Source organism: Larimichthys crocea, chromosome XX, assembly GCF_000972845.2.
Source record: "Larimichthys crocea isolate SSNF chromosome XX, L_crocea_2.0, whole genome shotgun sequence".
NCBI lineage: Eukaryota > Metazoa > Chordata > Actinopteri > Sciaenidae > Larimichthys > Larimichthys crocea.
The window spans coordinates 8,721,454-8,739,984 of NC_040030.1; the positions used below are offsets into that span (position 1 = coordinate 8,721,454).

The following is an 18,531-nucleotide window of genomic DNA, read 5'->3' on the forward strand; positions in this document are numbered from 1 at the left end:
ACAGCAAAGTGCTGTGCCCCCCTCCACCCCCCCAACATGAACGAGAAAATTACAAGGTCGCCTGTAAGTCCCCGACAGTCCACGGCCATCCCCTCATCCCTTCTGCTAATGATCATTAATTACATGTCATTAACTAACATGCCACGGGCTATTCTTCCACATTTGTTATGTGCTATCGACTTCACATTCTGAATTCACTCCAATTAATTAGATTATTCTACTCGGCTGCTGTTTCTTTGAGTCTTTTTCTTGATCTCTCTCACAGTCATGCCAACACATGTGCTCATCCCTCCCTCGTTTCATCCCTCACTTGAAAGGAACTCTTCCATGCTCATTTTTTCCCCCCTTTCTTTCATATATTTTGTTCTGTGTTTGACCAACCTTTGAAATGGCATTGTCTCCTGTGCTGACCATCTCCATCCCTCCTTCTCCTGATTGCGGAGCTTAATCAGTAGCTGGCTGCTGCTGCTGCTGCTGCTGCTGATGAGTCAGTCTAGGCCACATCCTCAGGAAGGGAAAGGCTAGTGGATTCATTAAGAACATCCAGACTGCCCCCCACCCACCCACCTCCCCACTTCACCCCACTCCATCCGCTATCCTGCTTGCTGCCTGGCTCGCTAATTAAATCTCCATACATGATACCACTTGCTAAAGGTCAGAATCCATCACAATATCATTATTCTGTGATTAAACAAATGTCTCCCGCTTCCTTCACTATACTGACTAGCCTCCACCTAAAAACACAGACTGACTTGGTTGCCTTCATTTATCTGTCTCTTTGTCTGTCTGTCTCCTTTATTGCTAACTAATTCTCTGACTGTACAATATTTAGTATATAAGTAGTTGCCAGATAAGTTTATCAAATGAAATCCAATCCAACAGCCAATACAAGTGAATTAAGTCTGTCATAGTCATATGTTTTCTAAACTGTATTATGTGGTTCAGGCCAAAATGACTATTCCACTATGTGAATGACCACCAAGTTGAATCACACAGGATCAACAAAGAGAGAATATGAAAACAGTTCGACATTGCGATACCTAAATATACCTGAATTTTTATCACTTGAATAAATACAGTTTTGGGTGAAAGGTAAAATGACAAATGCCTAGTAATGATTCAAAAAGAAAAAATGAAAGATTTTCACGGTGAAGCAGAAAACATGGGTTAGAGAGTTATCTGACACATCTTTCTCTTGATATTGGGTTCTATTTTCAGCTCCTAGTTTGATTTTTGAATTCATCTCTTCCCCCCTTTCCCTGCATAAACTCCCACCTTGCCTCTTCTCCTACCTTCTCTCTCTTCCGGCTGTGCTTTAGTGATGTCTCAGTTTCTCTCCAAAATCGTCATGCTGTTTCGTTAGTTCCTGAATTTGATTGTTTTCTCTAACCAATATTTATTATCTGTTGTAGCTGCTCAGCTAACGGTTGGCAGGTGCGAGCATCTGCAAACATGATTAACAAAATATCACAGGCTTATCAAAGCTTGCCTCCTCACATTGAAACCTGCCAACAGAGCACACACATGAATCAGGCACCCCCTGAGAAGTGCGTGTACAGCCTAGTATAGCCATATATACTCCACATACACAAATTTGCTGCATTGCATTTTCCAGCATTGTTTAGTATGGCTGTGCACGATCACATTCCTTATTTTGCATTCTCTATAATCTATACCTCTACTTCTATAACTGATGTGCCAAGATTGATGGCACATCTTCCCAGAGATGTTGTCACTGTTGAGCATTTAACCACCCTAACTCTGTGTGTGTGCCCAAATATATGTATATTATTTCTTTCTTCAGTTCTAATCATTGTGACTGCTTTTTTCTAAAGAGTCCCCAGAGTGGCATACAAAGGGGAAGTTAAATCTTCTTTGTGACAGTGCTTGTACTCTGTATTCAAACTGAATTTTGAGCATGATTGAGAGTGCTGCAAAAAATGCTCTTTAAGAATGTCCTGTGGGTGCCTTAAGAAAACTACAAGGAGCTCTGAACCTCAGCCCACAATGACTCGCATTCTTACCAAGATGATAAACTGCACATTTGATTTTAAAATGAGTTACATTTTTCTGAATGGAATAACATATGTTTATCATGCATACACAATCCATGTTACTCCTTTTGTGTGTGATGACTAGATGCTACATTTTTCATTCACATATTGGGTTCTTCCAACATGATTTGCCCCTGAACTAATGTTCGGACACTGTATTGATTCTAGAAATGTTTTATATTTGTACATGTGCAATCCAAAGTAATTATGTGTGTTTGTAAGAACATTTGACCAGCAGGGGTTTGATGCTGAGGCTTCTCTTTTCCCTTGGCACTCTGCATCTCACTCATTCTGTTTCTGTTTTTTGAAACAGGCATCTAAAAGTAGAGGAGCCCTCAGATGGGTCAATTGGGTATAAGGTTGGACGGTTTCCAAAACAGACAGTGTTTGTGAAGAGGGAAATAGGAAAATGATTTATGGAGACAGGACACAAGTGGGAGAGTGAATTGTGCACATCTCACTGTGTGTGTGTTTACTTCTCGGTGTGTTCTTTCACGCGTTGCTAGTGTGACGGAGGGCACCATGGATCAGTAGTCAGACAGACTACGTCTTGGCACAGTAGCCAGTAGTCCATCTGATGCACATCACACACACACATTGGCACACACTCTTACTCACAGGCACCCAAACAAATGAAGGGTAGAGCTTCATTTAAACGTGTTGTCTCAAAGGTTTTAGCTAAATGCAATTATTAAATTTCCAACCACTGTTTACAGATGTCACAGACAGTCATGTACAGTTAACTCACCAAACTTGGTCCATCACAGAAGAGGCTGTTCTATTGAGCTCATACAGTAATAACATTTATTTATTTATAGTCAACATATTTGAACTTTAAATGACGACAAAAAAACTTCTCAAATAGTACACTCAAACACATATTGCATAAAGCAACATAAAACTGCTTCCATTCAGTCTAAGACTTGACAAAGAATTGACATAGGAAATACAAAGGATTAGCGTTCCCATACTTTATTTGCTTTCCAGTCATTGTGAACAAAACATTTTCCTACGTATCTTGATATGTATAGCTAAAGTACAATTTTTGCAGACACTTCACTTCAAAGTAACTCGCTGTTGCTGCTGCAGGAGTCATACAGCCAATGTTTTAGAATAGTTAAATTGAATGTTGACATTATATTTTACAATGAACACTGCAAACTCAGTTCGTCGTGACATAATTCTCTAGTGCTGCCAATCATCCTGGCAGGTCAGTCATTTAGCACAGTAGGGCTAGAGGGAAATACTGGATATTAAACTGGGTAATTATGCAGAAAGCAACTGTGAGGATACTTTTTTCATCTTACTTCTCTACTCTTTCTTTGTAATGTTTTCCATGTAATTGCCAATAAGTCTCCAACACCAATAACAGTAAAACAAGCTAACCATAAAGAACAATTGCTGCATGAAGACTTTTTGCAATAATAAAAAAAAACAAAAAAAAACAAAGTGAAGAATTCACATACTAAAATGGATTGGAGAAGAAAGTCATTGACACTGCTGCATGGAGAGGGGCATTAAAAAAGAATGGCCAGAAGTGCAAGAAAATGAACACTTTGGAGTCTCCAACGGTTGAGCAACGACGTGAAGCGAAATGTCTCTGTGGTTTAATGTGTGTCATTAACTTCGTGAACTTGTAGCCAATGGAACAGGCCCTCACAACAGTGCAAGCCCAGATTAGGCCATACATCAGAGAGCGTTGGAGAGCGGATCTCTTTCAGTCCCCACTAATCGCATTGAGCAACTCTCTCTCTCTTTCGCGTGCGCCCACTGCCCCCTCTCTTTCTCTCCACTCTGTATCTGCTGATCCCTCTGCACAGTCCAGAAGAGAGCTCTCTTTGTGCTGGTGCTGGCAGGCAAACAGAAGCAGAGCGATGGATATGGCTGAGAGTGACCTGATTCTGCCTCAGTGCCTGGCCTGTGTCCAAATACAGAGACTCTGCTCTCCTGTCCCTCTGTCTTTAGGGAGGAACCCCCTGATTTTCTACTCAGTTGCTACACTGTGGGACGCTGGCTGAAATACCTACCAGACCCGAGTAAGAATTGAGTTTGTAGGTAATAGTCATTTGAGCTATTACTAGCTGTTATTAGTCTAGCAGTTCTTCTGATTTTGCACACATGTTCAGATGTGTACAATTAATTGTATCAATTTGTTTCAATTACATATCTGCAGTACCTAGGGACAGAGCCTTATTCACTGTCTTACTTTTCATTTTAATCTGTTCATAGACATTGAATGAAAGGAAATAATCTTATTTAAGGACAGCAGTCCTTTGTGATGTATGCAATCAATCTATCTGTTTGAGCGGTTGGCACCACATTTTGTTTTTATTTTTAATCGCAAATACCTTGGCCCTACGACAACTTATAATTTGTGTCTATTCATCAATTCTATGCATAGACGTGTCTCAAGAATCCTCGTAAAGTAAAAGAGAAAAATATCAGGAAATCATATTCACGGCCTCCATGTAGTTAGTGTTTGCCAATGCTTGTAAAGCAGTGTCCATTGGAAGTTAAGACAGAAAGGGCTGATAGAAAAAGCAGTTTGAAAATGCCTTAATGAGATGGGTTGAGCAAAAGAAAAGTACCATAAAATGTGATAGAGGCAATGACAGCTGTGTCATATTGGTAGACAATGTCAAAGGCTACATTCATATTAGTTTGTATTCTGACTAGAGATGTCTTTGGCATCACAACTACAAATGTCATGTTTTGGTGGTGGCGTAATGAAAATGCGTCTGCTTTCTGAAAGGGTTGACAGACAGAAAGTATATTTCATTAGATTGCAGAATGCGGGACAGAGATGGCAGCAGTGATTGGCAACCAGCAGGAATAATACAGCATGTGTCAGTGGCAAAACATGAAAACACAGACACACATTTCTACACATCAAAATATCTTTTTTTTTCCACACATGTATCACCCCTCACTTACACAGACACACAAACGTGTTGGCAGAAACAGACAGATAATGTGAAGTGATTTTTAATGATGAAAACCACTTTACTTTTTTGGAAAAGTAATTAATCTTGGGAGAGATGGCTGCACCTTTATTATCTTTTAAGGCAGCATTCAATCATCGAGGCCCCAAATACTACAGAATCTCCCATTTTGCTTGTGATAGACCCTGTTAGCCTTTGAACCCAGGGGCCATGAGGTTCCTTTTAAAATTGATTGATTGTTTCATTCTGTCACGAAAACCATGGATATTAAAAAATGCATAGAAAAACATCCTAACTGGTCATTGGAGAGAAAATACAGTAAGTGCACACGAGTTAAGCGTTGGCTTGTTAATACGTCAGAAAGGAAAAGGAATTGTGTTGATTATGAATTGTTGTCTCAGAAAGGCAGGTAGAACAACATCACACTGCATCCAGAGCGATATTTCATTGTGATTTTACGGAGTGACCCTGGCTATCATCAGAGCACCATTAATCTAGTAGCAAGCCGCCACATGACTTGTCGGACAGAGAGTGCATTCTTGACAACAGCTCATTTTGAAAAGGTCGGGGGGAGAGAAGGCAAGGGGAGGGGAGGGAACTAGAGGAAAAATTGTCCACTTTGATATGTTTTTGTTGTGCACCAGTGTTCATCTTTGTTTACACTCGTTGGCATCTCAGTCGTCCATTGTTATGTATCATCTCTCCTTCCTCCAGCTGTCTTTGGTCTTGCTGCTTTTCGTCCTCATCTCAACCCTCTAACCATATGACATGATCTTGACCCAAATTCAGGTCATCTCTATCGATCATTCATACCACTTCATATAACCCTCATGTTATAGCCTAAAGCTTATTGTGGCCTAGACCAGCCATGTTCCATTTGTCTAATGAAAGCAGACCTCATATTTCCTCTGTGGCTCAGTCTGAGGCTTCTGATGATGATGGCCTTTAGTGAAAGGTTGGGAAGAGACACTTGGTGCTCGCAAGATTGATCGAGAGCCCGGGGGGTGCACTTCCTGGAGGAAAAAAAAACAGAAAATAAGACATAAACTAAAAGACCCTCTGCCCCCAGGAGCATCCCACCTCTGACAGCTCAAACCATGAAGCAACTCTAGATTTGACATGGTTCCATAGGTTTAAGCCAAATGAAAGCAAATGTCTTATTGGTTCTTTGGAAGTGCATTTTTTGGTTGCATGATGGGATATTCCTGTGTAAGCCCCAGGTAATGTGCCATAAGCTTTGCCTTAAAGTTTTGCATTTGTTGACATGTCCCCTTCTTCTTAAACATAAATTAAATTTCAGCTAACCTTGTTTTTGCTTATAATTGGCTATTATGAACCAGTGCATGCCCAATTATTCATATCAGACAAATAACACTAAAAAAAAGCTGTGTAATAAATTATGAGCAGAATTTATTACTTTTTTTTTTAAACATTAAAATCAGGTGGCAAGGAATTGCTTTTCATCAAGTCATTACAGTAAAGTTTGTATTTCATAACTCATGCCCACTATCTTACCTTACTACTTATGCTTTCTGTGCATGTATGAAGAAAGTAAAGGCTGTGTCTGCTGCCAAGGCCTTTCTCCCCACAGCAGCCCACCACATTGCTAAGCTATTAATCAAAAGCAATGTCTGCTTCAGTCTAAACCCAGTGTTTCAAATCCATCCATACACAGAATAATGACCAATCCCCACCACCATTATTCTCTTATCAAAACCCATAAGTCATTCTGCCCACAGTGACTGGTACGAATATCCACCCTGCAGGATAAAACACATGCATGCAAATACAAAATGTAGAGGGCCAGGAAACATAAAACACGTGCATCTGTATTTAATCACAAAATCACAGTAGCATATCCAGACACAAAGCATAACAGATGAACCTCCATCAAGAGTGGTATTAGAGTCTGCATTGCAGTGATTTCCCTGAGTGTGACGATGCAGCACTTCTTTTTTATTTATTTCACTCGGTTCACTTTGAATCATTTCGCATCGAATATTTTGCCGCTCTGGCATTTCTGCAGATGCTGTTGCATTGGGTGGACGGTGGGGAATTGTGCCTGACAGAGCAGCCTCTGGCGCTATTACAGAGCAAGCGCCTGACTGCAGTCTTCTTCCATCTTCATCTCTATCTTACACATTTGCCGTTTATTGCATGTGGACCAGCAGCACACACTCTCACATACAAACTGTTTGTTGACCTACCCCCGTCCATATTTTATCTCAATAAACCCAGACACAAAATATTGATTCCTATTTTCATTCATCTTGAGCTCCTCTTTGCTGTTTATCAGGTCAGCTGTAGGTCTATATCTGAATAATCATGCTCTATACTGCCTCCATCTCCCTGAAGACCTCTGGGCAAACCACTTAATCTAAAAGAACAATTCCTGAATTGCTGGCCAAAGCAGTGCCCTTCACCTTTATTCTCTAGTCAAAAACATTTGTATTTCTAGAATTCATGAGGGAAATTTGAGTTTCGGTTTCTAATGTACTAATTTGCCGCCTCCTTCTCCACTGCAGCTCTTGACCATCGACGATGACTTTTGTGGCCTCGACATGAACGCGCCATTGGGTGTGTCTGAGATGGTACGTGGCAAGCCTCTCTTCTCTGACGCTGCCGACAAAATGACCTCCGTCATCGCCTACGTCTACAAGAACCACTCACTCGTCTTCGTGGGCACAAAAAGTGGACGGGTCAAGAAGGTAAGGAGCAAAAATGTAGGAAGAACTGTAGCAGAGATGGCTGAATTGATGAAGGCAGATATTTGGTTTCTCTCTAAGAATGTGGAGTAAGGGCTGGGAATTGGGGACTGCTGGATTGGAGGAAGGATAGTAGTAGTAAGGCAGATTGACTTTCAGGCAAATAAGCTGAGTCGGCTGTATTTGCAAGAGGAAGCGGCCTGTGTGTGTGTGTGTGTGTGTGTGTTTGTGTGTGTGTATGAGAGAGAAGAAGAGTGAAGTGTATGTACTTCACTGTGGAGAGAATTTGAGTGTTTGTGTGTGTGTGTGTTTTGAGGAAGGGGGGATCAGGAGAACCCCTGGGGGGTTTTTATTTCTAGAGCCAAGCCTATCTGGTATCTTTCAACATCCTCCTCATCCACTGCACCATATATCACACATACACTTGTATACACCCAGTATCAGGAGTATCCTCTGTACTTTTCCTTCACTTTGGACTCGTAGAAAATCCAGAGCCCTGGGGGCAGATTGTAGCACACATCAGCATGTTGCAGAACTTGCCAGACAGCACAGATCAGCATGTTGCAGAATCGATTAGACAAAGTTTCTTATCTGTTTCTTGAGGCAAATTGAGGGATCAGAATAGGATGGAATACAACATTCATTAAAGTGTTTACTTAGCAGCATTACACTAAACAGTATGAGTCATACTTGTTTCGACATTTTTCTGTCGTAGTCTAGATTATTATTGTTACATAATTAAGCATTTTAGGGAATTGTCTATAATGAATCTAAATCTGTAAAACTGTAGAACTCTTTTTTTTCAGCTGAAAATGTCTGCCATATTTAACATCTTTGACCAGAACGGTCCCTTAAAAATCATGTCACATTCTGTGTGACAGCAAAGCCCTTGGCTAAACAAGATTTGTCTCCTCAGAGTTAAACAGCACTGGATAAGCTGGGTTTTGGCATGTTGTGGCTTCCACCTTACACTTTCCTCATGCCCCTGTGCCCTCCCCTGTGTGGCAGCCCTTTTCTGGGCTAATGGGATGATGCACTGCTGCTAGGTGTGATTGGAAGGGTGGAAGCTCCTGTGCTTTTACTTCTGCTTTCTCGCACTTACACACATATATCGCAGGGCCATGACTGAGACTAATTTTGGGGCATCTAGGCCAGTGAGGCTCACAGGCCTGGGGAAAACAGTATTACACAGAGAGGGGGAAAGGGCGAAGGATGGAGTGAGTGAGGGACGCAGAGGAAGCTGGAGGGGAGAATTGGACAGAGATGGACTATACTCTGTAATGCATGTTTCAAAGGTTGTTTGCATGCGGTACGGTTGAAGGGCAAAAGATGAAAGACAGACTGGAGAAAATTAAACAAAGATGTGATTGAAACTAGAACAAGCAACCGATGTCAAGAGGTGTTTTTCTACCGATACACAGGCAGACGGGGTCGCTGGGTTTTACATTGTTTGTTGTTGTTGATTATGAGCCCCTGCCTGTTTGTTGTTTTTGTTCCACACAGGAGTTGAGTGGTTGAGGCAGCGGTTTTCCATGTTGTAAGACAATAACATGTAGGCAGATGCTTCAAACAGGAGGGATATGTATTCATATTTAATAGCTACTGCTAATCTGCAATGGTGAGTGCCAGTTAGAAGTCTCTTTGAATTTTAAAAAGAAAAGTTGTTTTCCGGGTTTTCTTGTTTTTGCTTGGGGTATGTTCCCTGGTTCTCTTCATGCTTTTCTTCTTCTTTCCCTTGGCTTTTCTCCAGAAATCATGTCTGCAGGTTTTTGGTATTGTTCTTATTCAAACTCAACATGAATGAAGATCAGATTGTTCACATATGGTATATTCAGGCAAAGAAACCCAACAAACACATAGCATCTTTGACAAAAGGTGATCAATATCCTGTGTCAGCTCAGGCGTACACACATGCACACACAGCCCCATTACAACCCAATCCTCCCCTCCCATGTACATACTTCTCCTCCCCTGTCGTTAACTGTATACCATTAGATGACATCACAGGCAATAAAAGACAACAACAAGACAATAAAAGGTCTGAGCTTCAGTCCACCTCCTTCATCAGTGACTTTATAACCCCTCAGCTAATGGATGTTGATTTATATACACTCCTCCACCTTACTTGTTCCATCCCTCAACCTCCTCCTCCCCCTTTCTCTCACTTCTTCTCTCACTCACTCTGTTTCACTCTTTCAATATTCTCAGCGTTATTTATGATCCTGTGACTAACACGTCACCCTGAATAAATATAAGCATTACGGTAAAAGAGAGTGGACGGACTTTTAATGCAGCACTGTTTGAGCTGAGCTAAATGTTAGTGTTTACAGGCTCACATTTATGACATCATGAAGCCGAGCTGGACAGGAAGCTGAGTAAATTAAATTCAGTTTGCTTGTGAAATTGTTTTATGTAATGGGGGTGAGAGTTAAATTTCACCAGTATAACTCGAGGCCTGTGGACTACATACATGACTGTATGTCTTTACTTATAATGCATTCCTTAGCCCCTAAAGATACCTCAACCGTACATGCTTAACCTTAACTTCAACCTAAATTACAGATCAACCGGAGCTGTAGTTGAATATTTGAGATGGCAACAGAGAGGACTTGGGTAATTAGACTCCATTAACATTGATCACCTTTATGTCAGCCCATGAAGACGGAAGATGTTCACCTGGACTTTAGATACTAGTGGTGGTGATGAAATGATTCTCCTGGAAAAATCATTGTGGTCAGGGTTGTGGATTGTATAGTTTCTCTGAAAGACGTATGGGAAAGCAGAAATGACAGGAAAATCTGGAAAGTGAAGTTGGCCTTAGAAGAACAACAGAAATTCACCAATAGAAGAATGAAGTCAAAACATGAGAGGAAAGATCTTTTTCTCTCTTCAAACAGTCCTTTTAAAGAGGTAAGGACCAGTGAAAACTCGCTCACTTTGTTCTCATAGTCTACCAGTTTTCGGTTCATCCTCACAAAGACAGCAGTGCAAGACCCCCTACACATACAAACATAGCCCTTGCCTTAGATGTCTCTGATGCTGAGTGGTTGTGTTGTGTAAAGTCCAGATTGACACAGTCTAAGCTGAATTTCATAACACTCTCCTGTCAGCATAAAACAGGCAGTGCTGTCGAATCAGTAGTATTCTGTACATAGCTGGCCTTTACACCTCACATTGTGCAGGGCTTATATGATCTGTACACCTCTGTGCTTTTCCACCGATCTTTATTTCCACCTCACTTCTAGCTCTTTTGAATTGATAGAATGTCTCTTGATCTGTGCTCTTCACCTAACTCACCATCCTCTTTCTCCTCTTATTTCTTTGCTCCCCCTCCCTTTCTCCACCTCTGTTTGCCCTCTTCTCATAATTTCCCTTTTCCTTCTCCCTTCATCTCTCGCCCTCCCTCCGTCTATCTGTCTATGGCTGAGTGGAGTTGCTGCGAGAGCTCTTTGATGACTACCTCCTGCCATTGGAAGTGAATGGACCATATGGCTTCTGTCAGCCTGTCCGTCGGTCAGTTTGTGTGTGCGTTGGTCTGTGGCTTTTAGGAGATGGAGATGTGATGGAGATAAAAGGCTGTGGCTGGGTAAGGTTTAAACCCATTTACTGCAGGTCAGTGCACAGCAGCAGGTCAAGGGGAAAGCCTTAACCCCCTGCAGGCTTTGGTTTAGTTCATGGTCATTTGGTCAGGCTACACATTAGCATGACAGGTACACTTCCATGTGGACACATATGCATGATACTCACACAATGCACATGGTTGCGTGTATTGAGATAAGCACACTTGCATGCATCAGTGAACACTTACACCCACACACTACACGTTGCTGGACAAAGGCTGGCCAGGTACCGCCATGGGGCCGTGTATGGAAAGGTGGACTAGGGGACGAGAGGGAGGTGTGAAGAGAGGGAAAAGATGAGATTGAGGACCACCTGCAGAGGTGCTAATGCATCTCCACTCTGTCTGTCCCAATGGGGGAGCATTGGCACTCAATACAATGAGCAGCTAACCTTGAACTTGACGGAGAAAGAAGCACAAAAATGAGCAAGGCATGGCGTGCAAAGGTGAAAGCTGAGGATACGTGTGTGGTTCTGTGTCCTAAATATTACCAGTTTATACAAATCCCTGCCAAAAAGCAGACACGTGAATGCTTCTTGGAGTGATAACACAGGAGGGAAAAAAGAACAGAGTATTTGTCAGGATTTGGCCAAAGGGCAAAGAACAGAGTTGTGACAATTCCTTCACCTTTTAACCACAGCCATTACTTTTCAATCTGCTCCAATCAGAGAGGCGCAAATATGTAGAAAGAATGAAGGATGAGATGTAGAGAATGTTAGTGAAGCAAGAAAATGAAAGGAACAGGTAGAGCGATGAGATCAAGGCTGAATGAATGGTAGTTTGTGAGGCAAAGGCTTCTTAAAGACGAGGAAAAGCTTGCAGGAACAGTGTGGAGATTGAGAGAGAGAGAGATCTGTCATTTAATGCTGTCAGGGGAGATGGCATGAGCAAGAAACAGGTCAATTCCGACATTGAATGGTTAATGGTTGTTGTTGGGAAGGGAAAGGTCAAACTCTCACTTTTGACTCAACCTCTGCCAATTTGATGGCAACTTTCATACTCTGTACAGCTCTCTCCAGCTACAGTAATCGTTTTTCCTTTCACTACCCGTCTGCCGCTCTCCTCATCACAAACATGCTATTTGTCTTTCATTTAATGTTTCCGCTCACTTGTTTTCCCCTCTCTTCCTCATGCTTTCTATCCATGCCACATGTGTCTGAACTCTTCAAAATACAAGATTCTTCGGGTCATTTTTTCTGTAAATGAAAATTTCCACCGAGTATATCAATTTGTTCAGATTGACTGCAAAAGTATTTTTAAAAGCTGATGGAGAAAATCATTTCACACCACTGTGTCAATGAAATGTGTTTTCATATGAAAGTTTAGTAGTAGAACTAAATATACAACTGCATCAGTAAAAAGACAATCCCTTGTGTATGCCCTGTCTGTGTGAATATATTAGGTTACTGATTTCTCTTAGTTACTCAAAGGCTTTGTAGTGTTAAGCTCAAGAATCCTTCTGGATTTATTTTCGGCAACAATTAAAACCTTGCAGTCCAATCAGGTAACAATAGTCCAGACACAGCCACATTTGCACAACCACGTTGATTGAAATATATGTCCAATTACTTTCTTTTGAACTTATTACAATCACAATTAACATTGCATTCTGTGGTGTCCCCTGTCTAATAAATAAACTGGGGCTTTGCTGTTGGCACAGGGGTATATAGATGGATAGATATACGTGTGTGGGGGTGTGAGAGCTTTTTACATGAGATATTTATTGCTCTGGACCAGTCCCATATGTTCTATGAGTTGATTATGTCCTTGTTGTGTGTGTGTGTGTGTGTGGCTGTATGTGTGTATGATGGGTTGGTTAGCCCCAGATGCAGATTGTATGTGTGTATGATGGGTTGGTTAGCCCCAGATGCAGATTATTGAAATGGGCTGAGCTGAGCTGTGGTCAGTGAAGCAGAGGATTAACTGTTTAGAGCTAATGATGAAATATGCTTCAGGACGGGCAGGCACCGCGTGTGCGTGTGTGAGGACAGCGGTTTATGATTTAAGTCCCCTCCCCTCCCTTGTTATGCTACAAACACAATGCTTTTCAACACAGGTGCACACACTGCTACTATCACCCTGGCCAGCAGCCATTACAACCCGAGTTCGTAGTCCACTCATTCTGGCCATTCTGCTGTATGCAGTCAGTATTCCCAGAATGTCAATCTTCCCATACTGTTAAGTATTCCTCAGCAGTCTTCCTAGTTGCCTTGGCACTGTGTGTGTGTGTGTGTGTGTGTGTGTGTGTGTGTGTGTATTGCTGCTCCCACACCAGCTAGTGTAGCAGCACACACTAAAGCAAGCTCAGTCGTGAGTTGCCATGGTAGCACAGGCTGTTCCACGCACAGGATAGAATGTATAGAAGGCATCAATGCCAGGAAGACACACGCACATATCAGAGAGTGTATTGTGATGCGCTCTGTATTTAATTCCCAGCTCGCTGTGCTGCACACACATCATGCTGATACAATGAACTGAGTGCACATTAGGATGATCTGATGTGATGATAGTGGGCTGGTATTCGATGACAGGTGCTGTCCACCTCACGGCTATAAGGCTGATTGAACACACTATATTAATGTGGTCGTGTTTTCGTCTCGCTGTATTAACTGTTGTCTGTTACCCAGCTTTGCCCTGCTATTTGTTGTAGAGCTAGAAAGGCATGTCAAGGAGAATCAGTCAGTGGGAACCCCTCAGCAGCCTGTTCTTCACCTTATGCTTCTGTTCGTAGCTCTTTTTTCCCCAACCATTGTTCCTGACTAGTTGCTTCTACGTACATCTTCTGGTAATTGATTGGTGCACAGTGTTTGCCTAGGCCCCCTTCCAAAATTCAGTGTTTCCTCTCGATTTAGGGAGTTGTTAAATAATGTGTGTATGTGTGTTGTACTTGTATAAGCCTCTCTGTATATATTAGTCAATTTTGTGCAGAAAATCACGGGAGCTAATGAGAAGTGAAGTCCAGTAATCGCTTGGGAAGAGGATCAGAAGGTAGTAGTTGCCTTGTGTGCGCTCAATCCCTGGAATACTTACCGTGCCTGCTGCCAACACAAAAACCCTCATCCAATAGCCAGCGGTCTGATTGGGCAGCGAGCATGCAGTCCATGTTGAATTCAGTCAGGAATCCTTAGCGTTCACTTGTAGATGGATATGGGGGGTAGAGTTGGAGAGAGGATGTGAAAGAGAGGGGAAATGAGGACTGGAAGACTGGGTGGAGAGAGAGAAAAAGACAGGAAGACTGGGCATGGCTACGCGGTTTGAGGATGAAACTGATGTCGAGTTTAAAAAAGACAAGCAGGAGATGAAGAGAGAGACGGTTAGATGGATGAATGGATGCATGATGGCGAAACAGAAAAGACAGATGGAGAGATCTAGAGAGGGATATATTGCTGTGAGATTGAATGTGCAACACATGGCAAGGGTGAGAGATAGAAAGTAGAGACGGATGGACGCAGAGATAAACTAAGGGCTAAATAATCAGAGAGAAAAAAAGAAACAGAGAGTGAGGTAGAAAGCAAGGAGCCACCAGGGAGTGATAGAGCATGTCTTCCAAACCATTATGGAATTTGCACACACACACACACTCACACCTCTACTTTTCCGTTGAGGGAGACAGTGTTTAGTTGATGGAAGACATGAGGGAAGATGTGGAAAGCAATCTCTCCTCTGATTTAGACAGAGTATCACATGGCGCTCAGGTTAGCAAAGAGCAAATAATGTGCCCCCTGCCTTCCTGACTCAACAGATACACAAAGTGCCCTGATAGGGTGGATGACATTGCTTGTGCATTCAGTGTGTTGGGATGTCAACCTTCATGTGTGTGTGTACGTGGTCATATGCAAAAATAGCTGTTCACCTCATGTGTGTCATTCAGGTGTTTATTTATAGATGCCACTGCTGTAGCTCGGCCTTATCCCTCCTTTCCAGGGCTCCTTTATAATTGATGAGCTGCCAGGGGCTGAGCAGGGCAATTGTGAGCACACACACACACACACACACACACACACACACACCACCACCAACCTTGGTAACCAGCTGCTTCACTGTAGGTTGACACCATGTTTGCACACACATACATACACACGCACACCCAGTCAGAACCACTCGATTGCTTTAAGCTCCTGTATTGCTGCAGCTTGTCACAAAGGTGTGCCTGCAGCTATGAATCATGGTCCATGTAGTGCTGTAGCCTAGATCCTGTTTATATTGCTCTGACTTGCTGATTAGCTGCAACAGCTCTTAGAGTGAAATTAAACTACCTCTGAATGTCAACTCGATGTTACACTGCTGGATATTTGTAATGTTTTCCTGACCCTCCTATGAAATTGAATTAGTGTTCTGACACAAGAGTTGCAGAAATCACTGCTATTATTTACACATCTTTTCTGAACTGGGAAGCGGGAATAGAGTAGGTGAACAGCTACAGAAAGGAGAGTGCAGCAGAAAGAGACCGAAAGAGTGTAGAGGGCAAAATTGGCAAGCAAGAATTCTGGGTGAAAGCTACATAGATGGAGAGAATGTTGAGAAAGGGTGAAGGGAGACAGTCTGATGGGAGGAGAGGGTTAGAGTTGTCAAATAGAGTTTGATGTTCATTTCACTCTTGTGAGTCTGCACCTATTGAGAGGAGTACCAGTATGTGGCAGCATATTGAGCTGTGAGTGATTTGAGTGGCTATTCTCTGCAGTGTGTACGTAGAGTTGAAAGGTTTGAGGCCAGCAGAGAAGTTGGAGAGAGAAAATGACTATCTTCAGTCTGATCTTTCCGTTTCCTGGCAGTTTGAACTGTAGTTGACTCTGATGTGTTGCTGGCTCCAGGTTAAGACAAGGTCTAGTGTTGCTGGCTGCTGAGATGAGTTAAGGTCTAGGGACAAACAATCAAAAGGCTGACATTGAATATGGAATCTGTTCTTTGACCGCAAGTATAATTTGCGGCTGTCATTTTTTTATGTCTCTATAGTGAATGGTTTATAACTATTCAGATTATGTTGAAATTTGCTGGGTGTGGGCATGACATGAACATATCATAAAAACCTTTAAACTCTTGGTCCAATGCAGTCATCCTCTGATCAGTCACTTACAAAGCAGTTTTAGTCCATACACACTGACGATGCCGGTAATCCGAGCAAATGCTCTATTGAGGATTGCCAGACCACAGTGAACAAATCGAATATTTATGCAGCTTGCTCATCAGTGTCTCAGAAAGTGGCAAATGCAGTTGTTAGGACACTAACCTTTTAAGAAACAGCAAATTTGGGGACATTGTTGTGATTACATTTCTAGTGGAAGGTGAATTATAACACCAACACTTCTTTCCTCCCTCCTTCATTTTTTTCTTTATAATTTCTTCCATTTGATTTGTTTCTATTCATTCATCCTTATCCTTCTCTGCCTACCTTCACAACATCCTACACTCTCTCTCTGCTTTTCTTTGTCTATCATTCTTCCATTTCTTTCTTCTCCCTTTTTATGTTCTAGTTAACATGTTGTTGTATGGCTGTCCAGTGAGAAAACCTGGCAGCCTGTGTGTGTTTACAAGCTGCTCAGTGAGGATGGCTTTGCCAGGCGGGCATTGGGCCTATATCTTAAAGCAAGTTTGTCTTGACTATTTTTAGTTTACCTGTCTTGACTAACACTGAAGAATGTGAATAAAAAGTATCGGAGCTTTCAGCTTTCAACGTATTCTAGATTAACCTACAAGCTCATTTACATGGAAGAGTTCATAATACTGTAACTAGACAATAATTTGTAACATCAACACATTAAGACTATAGTGTTTGAACTTAGGCATTCATCTTTTTTAACATTGAGAGTTATCTAGCCATAAAAATCAACGTTATCCTTACTTATCTGTTATGACTTTACTCTTGCTTTTTGTCAAATCAATGGTTTTCATACATATATATAGCAGACAGGCTGATTAAACACTTTGATCCAGTCTTGACTGAACTAAACGTGCTCTTGGGTCTGAGTTAAGCCCAGTTAGCTGCCTAACCCACTAATCTAGCTTTGTACAGATCTCTTCCTCATCAAGCTTGCAGGCAAGAACACGTGTACAGGCACTCAGATCAAGTGTGAAGATTAGCAAAGCAACTGCAGTAGAGTGTAAAAATCTGGACAAAAATCAACAAACATCTCAGATAAACTTAAAAAATTCCCTCAGCAAATGTGTACTTAGTTTTGGGCTGACAAAGGCATTTGACAACACAGCCATAGTTCAGGTGACATAAGATAATCGCTCAGTTACAGTTTTTATCTCTACCTTAACCTGTCAAGCTCACCCTTAAAGCCTAAATCTACTCGGTTAATAAGCATTGCTATTAACATTCTTCAACCATATCAAGTCTATGTCAAGCCAGCAAATACGAATGTAATTATGTCCAGGCTTTCTCTCTGTCTCTCCCTCTGTGCTACTGATGGATTGTTGAGCAGGTAACCACACTCCAAACATAGCTGTCTCCCACACACATACACACAATTACACATTTACACAGACTTCTACTCATGTCAAAGGTTGCTGAACAGTTAAGAATCACCGTCTGTGGCTGCTGCTGCAGGAAGACTCTGCCTGTGCATTGGAAGAAGTGTTTGAATTGACATTAATTACTCCTGTGTAGCAGACTGTGAAGACATGGGCTCTCCAACGCTTAATTAACAATTCCTAAAAGTGATTTATCGTTAATTAAATGGTATAGAAAAAGTTTATAGTAGCTGCACCCCAACAAAATTAGAGTGTATTAATTATCATTTCAATTTTGTTTCATGCGTTGGCATTTGCCTGTGTACGAGGAGCAAATCATTGCATGGTGATTGTTAATTTGTGCTCCAGCAGTTGAAAGTCAATACAATGTCTAGCAACTAATCACACAGTGCACTCCCGTGTAGCTCACTTGATGGGTGGCTAGCAGTAACCCTGCCAGCTCAGACCATTATTATGGTATGGGAGGCATATTATTTAGTTTTACAGTCATAACCAGCTATAACTTAAGGTCCATGATGATCAAGGATAAGTGAAGATTAATGTCCTTTTCATTCCAGGGCTGGTTTATCAGACAAGTAATGTTCTTCTGGTCATATATGGCTTTCTTTCTTTTTTCTTCCACTCTACAAAAACTTTCATCACTTTGTAATGGATTTTCTTAAAATCATTGATGTATGACTGCTTGAAGCAGATCCATTTTCTACCCATTTTGTGTCAGCAGCAGTGCATGTAGCACC

At 41.8% G+C, this 18,531-nt stretch overlaps 1 protein-coding gene across 1 annotated transcript in view; it reads left to right on the forward strand.

The window, feature by feature from the left end:
* The window catches only part of plxna4 (plexin A4), a 212,906-nt gene that overhangs the window by 27,524 nt on the left and 166,851 nt on the right, over nucleotides 1-18,531 (forward strand). The window contains 1 exon segment of the mRNA XM_027272145.1: nucleotides 7,522-7,704. Coding sequence (XP_027127946.1) covers nucleotides 7,522-7,704 — 183 coding nt within the window.